The sequence below is a fragment of the Salminus brasiliensis genome, chromosome 7 (assembly GCF_030463535.1).
Source record: "Salminus brasiliensis chromosome 7, fSalBra1.hap2, whole genome shotgun sequence".
In the NCBI taxonomy this organism is placed as follows: Eukaryota; Metazoa; Chordata; class Actinopteri; order Characiformes; family Bryconidae; genus Salminus; species Salminus brasiliensis.
This window is the reverse complement of record NC_132884.1, coordinates 40,475,374-40,494,045: the sequence shown is the minus strand read 5'-3', so window position 1 is coordinate 40,494,045 and position 18,672 is coordinate 40,475,374. Positions and strand designations below refer to the sequence as shown.

At 41.9% G+C, this 18,672-nt stretch overlaps 1 protein-coding gene across 3 annotated transcripts in view; it reads left to right on the top strand.

The window, feature by feature from the left end:
• foxp1b (forkhead box P1b) overlaps positions 1–18,672 on the top strand; it is a 325,147-nt gene that overhangs the window by 156,118 nt on the left and 150,357 nt on the right. For all 3 annotated transcript variants that reach the window (XM_072684908.1, XM_072684909.1, XM_072684910.1), the window contains one exon: positions 8,190–8,362. In XM_072684908.1, coding sequence (XP_072541009.1) covers positions 8,201–8,362 — 162 coding nt within the window. In that variant the 5' untranslated portion in view covers positions 8,190–8,200. The remainder of the gene's footprint in view (positions 1–8,189; positions 8,363–18,672) is intronic.

Genomic DNA, 18,672 nt, shown 5'->3' with positions numbered 1-18,672 from the left:
CTACTACTGTTACTACTACTACTGTTACTACTACTACTGACACTACTACTACTACTGTTACTACTACTGTTTACTACTACTACTGTTACTACTACTACTACTACTACTGTTACTACTACTGTTACTACTACTACTGTTACTACTACTACTACTGCTACTACTGTTACTAATACTACTACTACTACTGTTACTACTACTGTTACTACTATTACTGTTACTACTACTACTACTACTACTACTGATACTACTACTACTACTGTTACTACTACTACTGATACTACTACTGATACTACTACTACTACTGTTACTACTACTACTGTTACTACTACTGCTACTACTGTTACTACTACTACTGTTACTACTACTGATACTACTACTACTGATACTACTACTACTACTGTTACTACTACTACTACTACTACTACTACTGATACTACTACTACTACTGTTACTACTACTACTGTTACTACTACTGCTACTACTGTTACTACTTACTACTGTTACTACTACTACTGATACTACTACTACTACTGTTACTACTACTGCTACTACTGTTACTACTACTACTGCTCTACTACTACTACTACTGTTACTACTACTACTGATACTACTACTACTACTGTTACTACTACTTGCTACTACTGTTACTACTACTACTGTTACTACTACTACTGACACTACTACTACTACTGTTTACTACTACTACTACTGTTACTACTACTACTACTACTACTGTTACTACTACTACTACTACTACTACTGATACTACTACTACTACTACTACTGTTACTACTACTACTACTGTTACTACTACTGTTACTACTGTTACTACTACTACTACTGTTACTACTACTACTACTACTGATACTACTACTACTACTACTGTTACTACTACTACTACTGTTACTACTACTGTTACTACTACTACTACTTACTACTACTGTTACTACTACTACTACTACTACTGATACTACTACTACTACTACTACTGTTACTACTACTACTACTACTACTACTACTGTTACTACTACTACTACTACTGTTACTACTACTACTACTACTGTTACTACTACTAGTACTACTGATACTACTACTACTACTACTACTGTTACTACTACTACTACTACTACTGTTACTACTACTACTACTACTACTGATACTACTACTACTACTGTTACTACTACTGTTACTACTGTTACTACTACTGTTACTACTACTACTGTTACTACTACTGACACTACTACTACTACTGTTACTACTACTGTTACTACTACTACTGTTACTACTACTGTTACTACTACTACTGATACTACTACTACTACTACTGTTACTACTACTGTTACTACTACTACTACTGTTACTACTACTGATACTACTACTACTACTGTTACTACTACTGTTACTACTACTACTGATACTACTACTACTACTGTTACTACTACTACTACTGATACTACTACTGTTACTACTACTACTACTGTTACTACTACTGATACTACTACTACTGTTATTACTACTACTGATACTACAACTACTACTACTACTGATACTATTACTGATAATAATAATAATTATTAAAAATATAATAAAAATTATATACAAATTATAATAATAATAATACAACTACTACTAGAGCTAGTAATAATAATAATAATAATAATAATAATAATAATAAATAGTAGTAGAAGTAGTTGTATTATTATTATTTGTATTCTGTATTATTATTATTATTATTATTATTCACAATTTCTGATTCTGAATAGAAATAAATAACTATAGAGTTTATTCAGTTTTAATGTTTGTGAGCTTTGGCAGCATTGTTATCGAGAAAGTGATGCTGATGAAGCCACCTGAGTTCTCCCACCAGGTGAAGAGCGAGAGAGGGAGAGAGAGAGAGAGAGAGAGAGAGAGAGAGAGAGAGAGTAAGAGAGAGAGAGTGAGAGAGTGAGATGAGAGAGAGAGAGAGAGAGAAGAGAGAGAAGAGAGAGATAGAGAGAGAAGAGAGAGAGAGAGAGTAGAGAGAGAGAGTAAGAGAGAGAGAGTGAGAGAGTGAGAATGAGAGAGAGAGAGAGAGAGAGAGAGAGAGAGAGAGAGAGAGAGAGAGAGAGAGAGAGAGAGAGAGAGTGCATTCGCTTCCTAAATAAATCCACACGAGTTTCTGTAAGTTGTAATCACAGTGGAAATTTGACAACAGACAATGTGTGAGTGTGTGTGTATGTGTGTGTGTGTGTGTGTGTGTGTGCATGTGTAATATCGTACATTAGATAATCCATTAGTTAGCAGCGGTTCACGCCGGCCTCATCAGAGTCAGCCTAATAACGCTCCGCTGTTCTGCAGTGTTTTCATGTTTGCACGCGTGGCCCTTACCCATAATGCCATTCCGAATATTAATGCCTTTTTAACGGGGGTCTTTCATCGCTATCTGTTTGATACTCATGATGGATAACACGCATTTCCAGCTCTCTTTCTCACCCCCTCGTCCACTTCTGCCGGTGATATTGCAGCTTTTGAATTATTCGGTGGCAAAAGTTAATGAGAAGGTAGATTTATGGCTTTCATTTGTTTGTCAATTTGAAAATTAATTGGGTGTTAATTTTAGCTGGCCCTCTTCAGACAGGGGACACGGCGCCTTACTTTGCATTCATTGTAGCTTTCCCTCCTCTTTATTGTGGGTCACTAGTTTTGCATACATTAAAAGGGCCCCCCCGGCCCACTCTCCTGATTACTTTCAGAGACGGCGCGCGTCCCCAAATTTACGCCTTTCTCTTATAATTATGAAAATTTAGCGTGCAATGACTGCGCATGCATAATAGCCATTACTGCCCTTCTTTATGGATCCGTATGTAGAGAGAGAGAGAGAGAGAGAGGGAGAGGGAGAGAGAGAGAGAGTGAGGGGTGCATGGATTGGTTCACTCAGGCTCGGTTTAGAGGTTAACACTGTGGAGCAGGAGCGTCACCTGAAGGCCTCCGCTGGTCAGAGTGGCGCAGGGATTGGTGCTGGGCCCTGTGGACGAGTGTGTGTTCTGACTGTGGACTGTGAGTGTAAGCTGGACATTGCAGGCACAGGTTTTGGCTGACTGGACAGCCCCAGTGTAGGGAATCCTATAATAGAGCCCAGCTCTGGCAGACTGGAGGAAAGAGACAAGCTGGTTCAACATGAGACAGACAGACAGACTGACAGACAGACTGACAGGCAGACAGACAGGCAGACAGACAGCATATCGAATCTGGTTTCAGATACAATTGAAGTGACTGAATTTGGGCTCCAGACAAAGCAAAGCTGCAGGGAGAAAATTAATGATTATGATTAGAAAAAATCTATAAATGACATCATGTAGCAAAAATCACATATAATAATGTATGGTTATAATAATATTATACATAATAATCAATAATATTTAGATAATAAATATTAAAACAATTAAGTAAGATCTATAATTGACAATTATGTATAAAGCAATTATATATAATTCTTTATTAATAATAATAGTAATATATACTCATTATATAGAATACAATAATATTTATAATATATAATAACATAATATGAAGCAATTTAAACATTCTAATTTATAACAATTAAATTGTTTGTGCTGCAAGAAAGTTCATGAAGTCTTAACAGGTTTCTGTGTTTCTGCATAAATTTGGCCTGAAGTGTGATCAGATCGTCATTATAAAGAAAACAAAGATTATATATAAGATTTTATATTGATTTATTGAGCATGATTATGCAACATTAGCTTTCTTGGAAAACGTACGTGAACTTTTGTATTGATTGTTTAGCAATGACAAATCATTACGTTAATTGTTCACTTATTAAAATGTGTACAAATATATCAAACAACAACAATTTTATGGTAACTTGTGATTTTATTTTTATATATTTTTGGAGAAAATCTGTGGCCAATTCTTGCTTAGAACCCAAAACTCCTTAAACCCAGTGATGTTAGAGGACTTTCTTATAGTGGCTGCACTTTTTAGGTCTTTTCACTTCGTTTCTATTGGGTTAGGCTCTGGACTTTCCAAAATGTTACATTCCTCTTGCTGTAACCCTTTCTTCGTAGCCTTACTTTGTGTGTTTAGGGTCATTGTCTTGCTGCATGGCCTGATACCCTGACAATTTCCTGTAGAATTTGCAGTTACAGTGAAGAATTCGTAGGTCCATCAGCAATGTTGAAGCAACAAAGCAATCATGATACTGCCACCCACCTTGCTCAACAGTGGGAAGGATGCTAGTAGGTTATATTGAAATGCAGTGCAAAACATTGCATTCTGTCATTCAGAATTTCCACCATTCCTGTATCGCCTGGCTCACAGTGGATTGGTGGAGACTAAACCTTTAGAAATGGTTTTCCAGAATGGAATAATTTAATAATTCTGAAATCTTTGTAGTTTTAGTATAACCTGAGGTGAGGACTAGACTTTATTAGTGAAGACCCAAGTTGAGGACGGCAATCAGGTGTGAGTTTATTTATTTATTTATTTATCTATTTATTTATTGGAATTATTCTTCGCATAGCTTAGATTTTTTCATGGTTTTAACTTGATTACATTTGATTTATTTAGGTTTCTATTTTGATCTGCTTTATATTTACATGCTTGGCTGCATTGGGAATGAGGGTCTCTCTCAGTGTACATTCAAGTGAAAATAAAGGTTGGTGGATAATCACGTCAGACTGCAGATTTCAGTACAGTTGAAATCACCACACCTCCTTTCCTGTAGCAGCTCTCAGATATCAGCCTTTAAATCAGCGACTGAAAAACGCAGCATTACGCATCTGAATGCAGCTCCATTCTCACCTCCCCGCGTGATCAGAGCCCAGTGTTTTAAGGGCATTTCTCCTGCCTGGCATTAATAATGAATCAGGCTGGTTAATTTACTTCTGCCTGACTTGGTCAGTTTCATTAGCTGTTCCTGAATGCGGTGGATTGGGGCTCCTCATCTGCGCGAAAGCGGGACAGGCTCCGATATAAATCTAAGCGTCCATTTCTGGAATACACTGCCTGATGGTTATCTGGGTGGTTAGGCCCAGAAGGGGACAGGGAGAGAGTGAGGGTGTAGGTATGTATGTATAAACGTATATATGTATGTCTGTAGGTGTGTGTGTGTGTGTGGCCCTGTGTTTAGCTCTTTGTGAGGACGAAGTGTCTCCAGAAGGACAGAATATTAACATTGTGACATTCTGGGGACATTTGGGGACATTTGACCTCTTTTTGTGTTTGTTTTTGCTGTTTTTATAAAAATGACAAAATGACAGGTCCAACACGCCTTTTGATTCCTAAATATGAGATTTAAGCTTTGGGCTGAGTGTAGCACGTCAGGTGCTGTAGCCCAGCTGGTAAAACCTAATGGGTACCAATATATGCTTACCAAAATTTATGGGGACCAGTGGTGGCTCTTTGGTTAGAGCGCTGGGTTGTTGATGACAGGGTTGTGGGTTTGATACCCCGGTTTGCTAAGCTGCCACTGTTGCCACTGAGCAAGACCCTTAACCCTTAGACCAAGGGTGTTTGCTCTCTAGTGTGTGTTCGGTTCATGGATGGGCAAATTCCATCGGTGTCCATGGTTGTCTTTGGCCAATGTGGAAAACTGGAGTTTGATGGAAATTGTAGGACAGAAATTGCAGATCTCGTAGATGCTCACCTGACATTCAACTGAACATCTATTGAATAAAACTGAACTCTGAGCTGAATGTAAGTGAATGTCTATTGAATGTAACACTACACCTTACCCTTGAATCAACTCTCAATTTTAGCACCAACCTAAACTTTACCCTGGAATAAATCTTAAATCCTAAACCGAACCCTAGATCTAAACCTTACCCTTGAATAAACCCTACATCCTAAGTCCTAAACTTTACCCTTGAATCAACTGTAAATCTTAAACTTAACCCTACACCTAAACTTACACTTGAATAAACCCTAAGTCCTAAACCTAACCTTACACCTAAACCTTACCCTTAAATAAACCCTAAATCCTAAACCTAAGCTTACACCTAAACATTACCCTTGAATAAATCCCAAACCTAACCCTACACCTAAACTTACCCTTGAATAAACCCCAAATCCTAAACCTGACCCTACACCTTAACCTTATCCTTGAAAAAAAAACTAAATCTTAAACCTAACCCTACACCAAAACTTACCCCTGAATCAACCCTAAATCCTAAACCTAAGCTTACACCTAAACCTTTCCCTTGAATCAACCCTAAACCTAATCTTACACCTAAACCTTACCCTTGAATAAACCCTAAGTCCTAACCCCACACCTAAACCTTACCCTTGAATCAATCCTAAATCCTAAACCTAATCTTACACCTAAACCTTACCCTTGAATCAACCCTAAATCCTAAACCTAATCTTACACCTAAACCTTACCCTTGAATCAACCCTAAATTCTAAACCTAACCCTACACCTAAACTTACACTTGAATAAACCCTTGATCCTCACCCTACACCTAAACCATACCCTTGAATCAATCCTAAATCCTAAACCTAACCTAAACTTACCCAGTCCGTATCCTATTGGCTGTTGGTTACACGTATCATTGTGAAAGCTGACTACTACGGAAAACAGCATTTCTTGCTCCTGGGCTCCCCCTAGAGTCTGTTATAAGCGTAACTCGTGCTTTAAGCCAGTCCTAATGGACACGCTTTACTCTTGCATTTCTGGACAAGCTGAGAAATACAGAACCGTCACGGAAAGTGAAAGAAGCATGTGAGCAGCAGTATATGGAATCGTATTGTCTTTGCTCCTGGGCTCCCCCTACAGGTTAGGGAGTATAGTTCACTTTTGTCCCTAGCTGTACACATGCATTTCTGGGCAAGCTGAGAGCTGCAGACGCTTGATCTGAAGGTAGAGCAGCATGTGAGCTGAGGCGGTAGAGTAACACTTCAGGATTTTACACTAATATGACTCTATGGGTTACGCAGCGTTACACAGCAGCAGTTCTGGAGAGAGGTTCTCCTCCTGCAGCTCCATCTCCACCAAACCTCCATAGTGCAGTAGTAGCAGCAGCGCTCCGTCCGGCCCGGAGTGAGAATGACGGAGACGCCGTTCTCCCTGTTAGAGAGTCAGTGGAGCTTCAGCATGATGATCCTGAAGCTGCTGATTATTTTAAGGTCCCGATGCTACATAACACTGCTTTAGTGTTAGTAATGAAGATTAGTAAATGATGTAAAGGGTGACGGGACTAGGTGTAGAATGTGGGTGGTTGTTGATGTTCTCAGTTTGGTGTATTTTCATAAAGTGACTCTTTATTTTTTACATAGACACTCTCATGGATGCCACTTTATGTGTACACAGACTCCAAATTACATTACCGATAGCTGACAGTACCAGGCAGCTGTTTCTCCACTTAAATCTGAAAGCAGAGGCCGTACAGCGGGGAACAAATTGGGCCCAGATTCACGGATTCATCCTCCTGACCCGTGCCGCTGATGTAATGGATATATTATAAATACATCGTCCGTACATCTGGATGTTTTGCCGCGGATTGTGCTTATTTATGTTCGGGCCCAGGACTTTGGTTTAAGCTCAACACCCGGGATACCAGTGTTTGTAGTACAGTCTGATTTGGAATGGCTTGTGTGCTGAGCTGTCAGTCAGCCAACTCCACCCCACCCGACCACCCCACCACCCCCTGCCTCACTGGCCATTAAAAAACCATCGTCTCCGCGCTCTTCTGGGACCAATCCGAGTAAATATATCCATTTCAGTCGAGCGTGTTTTCTTGGGCTCCTCTGCCGAGACCCATCCCGAGGTTGGGTTCCCGTCCCTCGTTCGGCCCGCACCCCACCCCTCTCCTCCCTCTTTCCTCGCGCCTTCACGAAGAGATGGAGGAAGAGGAACAACAAGAAAACAATTGTTGAAGATCTCTCAGCCCGCACCTTTCCGGCTGGGTGACCGTGGAAGTGTCATGTGCGGAATATCTGTGCTGGAAAAGCTCTTCAGTGTGGGAAAACACAGGGTGTGTGTGTGTGTGTGTGTGTGTGTGTGGGAGGCAACAGTCGGGCCGGGCAAACAAACAAGACCAGTCCAGCCAGAAGGAAAGGAGATGAGTCTGATGGAGGAGTCAAACAGAGCGAGGAAGGTTGACGTGTTTGACTGTGGAGCGCTGAACCCGAAGCTCGGCTCAGCTCCGGTTTTGTTTTAACAGCTGCGCTTCTCTTCCTCTTTTCCATCGCAGGCCTGTGAGTCATGATGCAAGAGGCGGGGCCAGAGGCGGCGAGCAACGGGACGACCACTCAGAACGGAGTCGCGGCCAGCGCGGAGGGCGGGACCAGACAAGCGCGGCCGAAAAGCGCCACGCCTTCCACCGACATCACGGCCGCTGACCTTGTGACCTTCCAGCAGCAACAGGTAAACACTGTTTCAGCTCCTTCGCTTTCGGACTCGATGAGCTTCACTGTGGGCAGCATTTGCATTGCTGGGCTCCCCCTACAGTTGAGGAGTGTAATTTGAGCGCTAGCTGTACACGTGCATTTCTGGACAAGCTGAGAGCTGCAGCATGTGGGCTGAGGCGGTAGAGCAATGCTAAAGGATTTGACACTAATATGACTATGGGTTACGCAGCGTCCCACAGCCTGACATTCATTAGAAGGGGCGTCCAAATGTTTGTGGACACCTCTTGTAATGAATGCCAGTCCTTTTGCTGACACAAATGTGCAAATGCACACACACACAGCTTGGGTAGTCCTTGTAGAGAAGGACTGCCAATAGAATAGGACTTGCGGAAAACATGAACCTATGCCTAATGCCAGGTGTGGGCTGGGGGATGGGTATAAAGCCCCCCAGCATTGAGCTGTGGAGCAGTGGAAGAATGATGAAGCAGTGTTCTCTGGAATGATGGATGATTTTTATTTATTTATTTTTATTATTATTATTATTATTATTATGATTAATTACCCCAGCACTTTTGGTGATGTGTCACCTCCCTTGAATCTGTGTGTTGGTCATTTTGGTCAGTTCAGCATTTATTATTTCTATCAAGCATTTCAAGTGATTTCTAAACTCCAGAACTCCTTTTCAGCCCAAACTGGAATTCTTTCTGCTGAATTTATTAGGAAACAAGCTTATGAGTGAGTGTGCACCCCCCCCCCCCCCAACCCTCCACCCCGCCCCCACTCTCTCTGTCTGTCTCTCTCTCGTTCTCTTTCTCTCACCTGTCCTTTATTAACGCTTGTCATCAGCATACCTCTCTCCCTCCTGTAAGTGCTCATTAATATTTAATTGTGCTTCCCTCGTACATAAACACATTATTATGATTATTTATGTATATTGAAGGCACGTTGAATTTTTAAAACACTCTAAAGTGCTCTTTTGGTGATTGTGTGTTTGGTTTGCCGATGTGTTTATCCTAGCATGCATGCATCCGCATTCCAGTAAAATATTTATCGCGATCGAGTCGTCAGCAGCGAAGGAAGAGCAGGAGAAACGCAGGTGCGACAGAGTTCCCGGACAGTAGCGGGCGAGCTATTCGCCCAGCGCGTTGTAAATACGACAGGCGGGAGGGGACGCCGGGGCGTCTGGCTAATCAGGCGTGGTGAGCTGCTTATGGGGGACATTTTCATTACACTTCCCTCATAACTGTTGACCAGTTTGGGAGGGCAGGGGTGGGGTAAGCGGGGGGTGGGGGGGTTCTGTGGCCAGATTATAACAGACCTAATATTGATTATTAATGTAAAAACAAATTCTCAACATTTCTAATTATTTGGTTCTTAAAAACAATGTGTTTAGAACCCCTGGTCTTTATGGAACTTCAGTTGGTGAAATCAGTGCAATGGTTCAGTGTAATCTCTATCTCTATAGGTTCCATAAAGAACCATGTTTGTAATAGAGATGCGTGAGTGTGAAGAACCGTTATATTCATTACACCAAGTCAAGGTTCTTTAAACCTTCAAAAGGTTCTTCACAGTCACGCTAATCATGGTTTATAAGAGTAAATTGCCTTTGAACTTGTGCTTTTCAGGATGGAATTGTCTCCACACTGGATTCTTTAGCTTTTGAACCCTTTTGAATGACCTAATGTCACCATTGATTATTGATAAAATGTGGTCTGATCGTTATCATGATTATGGAGTCACTATTATTAACAAACATAATCTAACTAAACTAACTTCACACCTTCATTGAGCACATTGAGTAAATCAGACAAAGTGCAGGCTAGAAAAAGTAAGTGGACCCTTTGGAATTATCTTGATTTCGGTATTGATTACTAATAAAATATGGTCTGATTATTATCCAAATCCAAATTATAGACACACACACAGTTCACACACTGTTCATGCCTTTTATTGAGCACACTGAGTAAACATCTGCAGTGCAGGCTAGAAAAAGTAAGTGAACCCTATGGAAGTACCTGGATTTTGGCATTGATTACTAATAAAGTGTGGTGTGATCGTTATGTAAGTATTAATTATTGACAAACACAATTTAACTGGAATAATAATACACTCATGGTTGTACTGGTCACGTCTTTTATTGAGCACACTGAGTAAACATCCGCAGTGCAGGCTAGAAAAAGTAAGTAAGGCTCTTTGGGTTTGGTGGAGGTGGTGCTGCTACAGGCAGGGTCTACAGGTTAATACGTTTCGGCTTCACTTACTTTTATCTAGCACTGCACTGCAGATGTTTCCTCAAAGTGCTCAGTAAAAGACAGGCCGGTCCACAGACTGTACTGTTTGTGTGTTCTTAGGTTAGTTAGATTGTATTTGTGTCCAATTGTGACTTAGATAACCATCAGACCACACTTTATTCGTAATCAGTGCAGAGATCCAGGTGCTTTCTTAGGGTTCACTGATTTTGTGTTGTATGGGTGTGACCGTTGACCGTGTTTATTGCTGCACATTTTGATGGTCTGATCTCCACTTGGCTAAATTTACTTTTAATTTGAATACATTTCAAAAATAAGAACTTTTTCCCCTCTCCTCGCTCCTCTGCAGCCACTCTCCCACGATCCTCCTCGCAGTCTGTTTCCATAGAAAGCGAATGGGAGGCAAAACAAAAAGTGAAAATGCAGCGGTATTAGCCGCCCTGCCGCTTCCCCGTCACCACAGCTGAGCTGAGGCGAGTGGACGGGCTTTTTTAGCGTGAGCGTGAGTGTCGTGCGTAGGCGAAAGGGAATGGAGTTTGAAAAGATCAGCGAGCCGCGCGCTCTCCACAGCCCTGGGGGCTGATGGGAGTTGTTGTCAGGGGTGGTTTGGTCGTGATGGAGCGAGGCTCTGATGTAGCTGTCAGTCGGGGTAGCGGTGGCTGTCTGCGAACAGAAGGGCCGAGGCTTTGCATTAAAGACGACTCGGGACAGGCCTAGGTGACGGTTGGTGGAAAACAGAAGCATAGAGATGGTTGATGTTTTTGTAAAATTTGGTGTTTTGGTGTCATGGTCACTGTTTCTGACAGCGTTTGATGGTAAACTTTCAGAACTGCAGGAACGCTGTCCGGATACATGGAGCCTGCTCTTGTTCATAACTGAGGTTTTTCCTCATCTTAGTGCTGTTTAAAACCTTGAACAGAGAGAGTGGAATCTGTCTTGATGTTCTTGACAAAAGTATTGGGACACCTGCTTATTCGTTGTTTCTTCTGAAATCAAGGGTATTGCCTTTCTGGGAGTAACTTTCTGTACTGTCCAGGGAAGAGGACTTTCTACTAGATCACCACCCCACCTCATCCCCAACTCCCCAGCTCATCCTAAAAGTACTGGATGGAGCTCCACCAGCCATCATTCCAGTGAACACAGCTCTTCCACTGCTCCACAGCTCAATGCTGGGGGGCTTTATACCCCTCTAGCCCATGCCTGGCATTAGGCAGCATGGAGCCAATAGGTTCATGTTGTTTATCTGCACCAGAGGGTCCTATTTTATTGGCAGTACTTCTCTACAGGGATCGCTGAACGAGAAGTACTGCCAATGTGTTGTCCACAAACCTTTTGACGTATACTGTATCATCACTTTTGGGAAAAATCATATTATTATCATTATTATTATTCAAAATTTGAGCTGTTGCCACTTTTTTGTGGCGTTGCCTAAAGTTTACCAAGAATAGACCATTTTGGAGAAACCTTTATTTACTGACATCCCTGTCCAAACTTGGCTTTTAGGCATACGTTATTTTGCTGTTCAGTTGCTGAATTGCTCTACTGATCGTATTGTTGGTTTTTAATTTAGTTTTATTAAATTCTAATTTATTTATATAGCAGCTTTATTTTTATTATTATTTATTTATATAAGCAGCTTTACAGAAGTTGGGGTCCGGCCCTCATTTTAGCAAGCCAAGAAAAACTCCCTCAGATCAAGAGGAAGAAACCTTAAGAGGAACCGAGACTCAAAAGAGAAACCCATCCTCCTCCGGTCAATACTGTGTAGAACAAAAGATTAATATATCTTTAATGTGTTTATTCATGTTTGGTATGTATTTGATGTTGGCTTTTTAATATTTGCGCATAAGTAAAAAAAAAAAGTCAAATGCAAATTATGGTGGATAGTAATAATAATAATAATAATCTAATAACAAAATAAAAACATAAACATCCATAGTGCTGCTATTTTGATTAAAGCATCATTATGGAAAATTGTCATTACTTGCTCCTAGGCTCCATCTACAGTTACAGTATAATTTGCGCTTTGAGCCATACCTAAAGGACACGTTTTTCTGGATGAGCTGAGAGAGACAGAACCCTTACTGAAAGGTAGAGGAGTATGTGAACTGACGTGGTCGAGTAATATTACAGTTGTAGTTTTACACTAATATGAGTCGGGTTTTGCAGCGTTACACAGCAGTTCTTGTGAGTGCTGTCCTGCCCACTTGGCCAGAGTTACATATTACAGTTAGCAGCGTAACGACCCCGGAGTATCAACCACAGCGACCCTATTACAGGTCAGTGGAGAATCACCTAGCTTCTGAATCTGCTATTTTTTTAAGACAGGTGTTACATAGTGTTGCTTTAATGTTAATCTAATGTAATATAATCTACATTCTGTAAACGGAAGCTTCAGAAAGTGTTAGAGCTCTACTTCGTCCCGCAAAAGACGACTCCACAGCTGATTAGGACGTTAAAGTTCATGGCTGTCAGTCAACAGTCTTGCGTCTCCAGCGATTGGCTGGCAGGCCCACTCTGTTCCCTCCCGCCAAGTGTCCAGGACCCAGTCCGTGGCGCTCGGGGCGGGCTTGATGTCGGCCGTTTGAAAATCACAGCCATGCTGAATTCATTAGTGCCGTCGTCACACAAAACCGTGGATGAAATTTCAATAACTGCGGGCCACAGTTGAGTAAACAGTTGCACTGAAACTTAATTCCTGTTGACTTTGCCTTCATTCTCTGCCAGAGGCGGGTTCTGATTCACCCGGCTAAGACAACAGGGGCTACAACTTTGATGAATGTGAGGAGAGAGAGAGACAGAGGGAGAGAGAGATGTGGGTGAGCCATTGAGCAGAGGATTGTGTCACGGCTGTGCACTTTACACCAAAACACACAAAAAAAGGGAAAGAGAAGGAAAAAAAAAAAGGAAAACGAGAAGAAAGAGAATCCCCCTCACCCAAAAATAGAGATGGCTGTTTAGCATTAACTTCAGTTGTGTTATGCTGTGATCTTAAGACTCTTTTTATTGAACACCGATGAAGTCATCTGCTCCTTGTCCGTATTTAACCCCCTCCTTGTTTCCAGTCTGAGCTCTAGGGGTGTTTTCACACCCTGAAAGTCCGGACCAAGGTTCATGTTTTTTTTCTCACATCTTGTAAACATCTGATTAGTTTTGGTTTCGCATTGCAGTTAAACGAGCACACTAAAGAACTCTGCATGAAAACACATACGTCCCGTATGAGTCTCACTATACTTGATACTGATTGGTTTGTAGAGGGTAGAGGGGAAGTTGTAAATTTCCCCCCAAAACACTGCAGATATCAGAATCAGATGTTAGCATCTGGTAACTCTCTAGTACACAATATACAGCTACATATAGTTTACAGATAATACACAATATACAGGGAACATGTCCTGATATAGGAGACTATACCAGGACATTTCTATACAGTGTGCTTTACAGTGTTATTGAACTGAACAGCCGTCTGCAGCACTGTACAGATTAAATATTGTGTAAACACAGCAGTGTAAACATGTGTGAGATGAGTAATGGTGCAGTAAAGCAGTAACTGTAGGATAAGAGTGATGATAAGAGTTTATCAGTAATATCTATGGCCTATAGCTGATGATGGTGATCAGCTGTTGAGGATGGTGATGGTCTGAGGGTAAAAACTGTTCCACTAAGACTGTCAGACACATTACTACCAGCGTTACTACCAGCAGCACCGGCCTAAAGCTCAGACGTTGAGAAGAGTTCCAATTCACCAAATGAATGAGCTTGTCCTGCAACAGTTAGATCATCAATGATGGATCTGATTGTCATTATATTCTCCCGCCGCTCATTTTTACTTTTTTTTTACTTTTTTTTCCACTTTTTCTTTAATGGGTGAGGATGGCCTGCCTCAACTTTCTGTAATTGATCTGAAAGTCCAAATCATCATCAATTTACTCTGCAAACCAACCGAACCACGGGTCAGTCTCATTTTGGTCCATTGGTCCAGACTGTGGACCTGCTATTTTGGTCTGGACCAAACAAAGTATGAGTGAAAGCACATTTATTAGTTATTTTTTCTTCTCTGTGAATAGTGAATACATTTTTAGTGTGCTCTGTAAATAACCTAAGCACCATGCCACCTGTGGACCTCGAAATGCTTTATGAACAACTACACTTATGAATCATTTCTACACTTCAGAATTTTCATGTTTTGTTTATTAATTATGAAATGAAAAAAGTTTAAAAATTATATATCAAAAGGGTAATGTAGTCATATTACTCCTGGTAAGAATGATGAAAGTAATGATGATGGTTATTATATAATAATAATAATAATAATAATAATGGCAACGCTTGGAAGATTAATAGAGTCCATGTAAACTTCACTGTATTCTGTAATGGAGTGCTGGCAGTCTGAGGCAGGAAGCAGTAGCTGGAGGGTGAGCAGCTGGTCTGAGAGGGATAGCAGGAGAGCCCAACGGTCAGATTTCCGCCACTGACAGGCCTGGAAAGGTTGGCAATCACATACTCTGTATAACTGTATGGATTACAGAGAATGTGTACATTATGAAGGGTTTAAAGATTAGCATAGAGACGTAGAAATAAGGCGAATCTTTTATTGTTATCGTTTCTCAAATCCTGGCTGAAGTGGCCAGTGTGTTTTATACCAGATCTGACCATTACCTACTCAATTTCCAATCTAGTTCATGTTACTTATATCACTATTACAGTATTAGTCAAAGGCCTGTCGGACGTTTAACCTGGCTGTGAAGAAGTTCTGTTTATCCTTCCTGAAACTCCAGAACTTTCAGCCCAATCTAGAGCCGCTCGTCCTCTTCCGAGTAAACCAAACAGCTTTGAGAAAGTGGAAGAAAAAAAGGGAAAAGAAAAGAAACAACAAACCCGGAGGTTGGCACGTCATCTGTTCTTGTTAGGGAGCATAACTATGAAAGACAGTGCTCATTAATAAAGACGGAGGATAAAATAATTGTAATCTGTTTGATCATCTCGACCCTGACGGGGGAATTTGTCTTGCCGCACTCGTCAGATTGGGGGGAAGTAGACCATAAGCTTCATTTAAACATCTCCATTAGACAGTCAAATCCCCAGCGCCGCTAGCTCATATAAAAAGATACGTGGCCCTCAATAGGAGTGTTCTAGATAGAGTGAGTGGCTTTGCATTGTCTTATATTTTCACTTCAAATAGCTGCTTCTTTTTTTTTTTAGATCGTTTACATCAAAAGATTTTCACTCCTTTGTCTTTTTTTTCTGTTTCATGAAGCCAAAAAAAAAAGATTCTTATTCCTAGCAGTGTGAGGCTCGAGACTCGAGAGAAGGGCGCATCAATTATTTTCTACAAGTTCAGGTCGCTGACTCTTTCTTCTCGGCTTTATTGCTTCTTTCACGTTTTTTGATCTGCGTTTTTGCTTTCGCGTCTCCTCCGCATTGCCTCTTTCTTGTTCTGCAGATGTGTAAAAGTGTAAGTGACTGGAATTTCCCTGTTCACGATACACACATCCTCGCCCAGCCACGGAAGCGCCTCGCTGGAGATACCAGAACCCGCCGTCTTGCGCAAGCTTCTTCAAAATAGCCGGCCGACGGGCCTGCAACCCGAAGTCTTCAGATCGCTATCGGCAGAGGCAATTTTGGTGTGATTTCGCAAGGCGCAAAATTTCGGTGCAGACGCGGCGACCGCTATCGTAGGCTCTTCGTAGACGGCTTGCCGTCTGCGCGCGTGCTCAGGCCGGGACCGAACTTGTGGTTTCTAGCGTCTTCTTTGAGGATGATCAGAGAGATAAAAATATGAAACAAAGTAAAGAGGCCTGATCTTATGCAACAGCGGGTCTTTTTGTGGTGTTTTTCAGTTTCCTCTTCATTATTTTGATGCTTCTGCAACAGGAAGCTTCTGTGTGTACACATGCAGATGAGCCTCAGCTTCAAGAAGGAAGTCGCTTTTGAAGGCTGATCCAGGGTCGTTCTACTGTGCCAGGGTAAATCACAGAGCAAGGTTTTACAGTGAGCTGGGCTTAGGACAAACATGAAGAGCTGTGATACTCATGTGTGCTCTCTGACTCCTAAATTTGCCTAGATTGGCCTAAATTAGTCTCTGGTGCCAACAGGTCCATGCTTACTCTGCCCCAGAGAGTCCTATTCCATTGGCAACACTTCTCTACCGTGTCTAGACAAGCTGGGGCAGTGGTGGATAGCCCAGGTCAGAGCTCCGGGCTATTGATGACTGGGTTGTGGGTTCGATACCCGGGCTCGGCAAGCTGCCACTGTTGGGCCCTTGACCCTCTCTCTGCTCCCCGGGCGCTGGAGTTGGCTGCCCACCTCAGCGGTTAGAGCTAGGGCTATTGATGACTGGGTTGTGGGTTCGATACCCGGGCTCGGCAAGCTGCCACTGTTGGGCCCTTGACCCTCTCTCTGCTCCCCGAGCACTGGAATTGGCTTCCCACCGCTCTGGGTGTTCAGTACCACAGGTGGGTCAAATGCGGGGGACTGTACATGTCGCTGTACATAGTACAGTGACAAATACGTGTAGCTTTACCTTTACCTGTGTGTGCATTTGCACATCTGCGTCAGGATTGAATGAAGGGGTGTCCACAAACATTTGGCTGTTGATGAAATTGCTTCAAAATAAAGGTTAGCCTGAGTGTACGGGTCTAGGAAAGCCAAAAGAATCCAAGAGAATCGTCCGTAGTAAAGTAGCTTAGATAACAAATCGAGCTTCTTCCATGACAGTACTTCTCATTTTCAGGGCCTTTGTTTTACCAGTGCTCGACAAACCCGTCTTTATTGGTTGAAAAGACGAGACCTTGTTCATGAACGTTCTGCTTATCTTCATCGCATCCCTTCTGGAGCCTGGTTTGATGATTAATGGCCAATTCTGCTGGTGCATTTTTAATCGCTTGCATGTTGGAGCAAACTGTCGTTGACTTGTACTTACGGACCGACTGCCAGTAATCCCCCTCAGCCCGTGCAGCTGTTGAATATTTAATAGCAGCGTCCTGTCTCGCTGCGGCCTTCTTTTAATGAAGTTTGAGAGGCTGCTGAAAATATCCACCCCGTCCAGTCCTGTGTTCTCCAGCGTATTCCAGCAATATCAAAAAAGTGGGAAAACAAGGGATGAATAATTGCTTTTCTTTTATGGAAGGGCAAACCCATCTGAGTTTGCTTTGTCAGGCTCCAGCTTTGGAGCTTTGTTACAAATCGTGAGATAAGGCAAAGCAATTATGAGTTGTTTTTTTTCTGTCTCCTTTCTTTCCTCTCCTTGAATGGGTGGAGTTGTTGGTGGCTTCGCGTGTAGAGAGAGGACGTGGCTTTTTAGCCCCCTCACACGTTAGAGTTAGAAAGAGGCCGGGAGGAAGGGGATGGCACATATTGAAAGACTTGCATTATGCAGACGTCCCTCGTGGAGAGAGTGCTCTGAGTGAGTACACTCATAAAAATAAAGGTACGGTGCTTTAAAGGGTTCCTTGAGCCCTTGGTTTCATGATGATCTGTTTTTGAGATGTTTCGAGAGTGCGCAGAACTGCTAGATTATATTAAATGAAGGATCTTCACTCATCACTTTTGCTTCACTCATTTTTATTTATTTATTTATTTATTTATGGGAACCAAATATGGTTCTAGTATGACATTGCTGAAAGAATGAGGCACCTTTGTTATCTTAAAGAAGGAGGTGGCATTAAGCAAGTCTGTCTGCTCCAGAGAGTCCTATTCTATTGACAGTACTTCTTATTAGGGACTAGACAAGCTGTGTAACTGTGCAACTTACAATGTGCAATCCCCCCCTCCCCCCACACATGCAATGCAATTAAGTCAATTTGCAATTTGCAGTTATCTGTAAATAATATTTTTATTGCTTTATTTTTACTTCTATTATTTATATTGTGTATATATTGGTCATTTATCTACGCTTTTGACTGAGTGTCTGAGTGTCTTGCTATCCCTTTTCTGCTGTGACAGGTAGTGGTGTTATCTGTTGTCTGTTGTGCCATACCAGAACCAGAAGGTTACCCCAGCAAGGCCCCTAACGCCCAATTGCCACCCCCACCACCCCAGTTATGCTTGTGTGTTCTCACCGCCACAAATGTGTTAA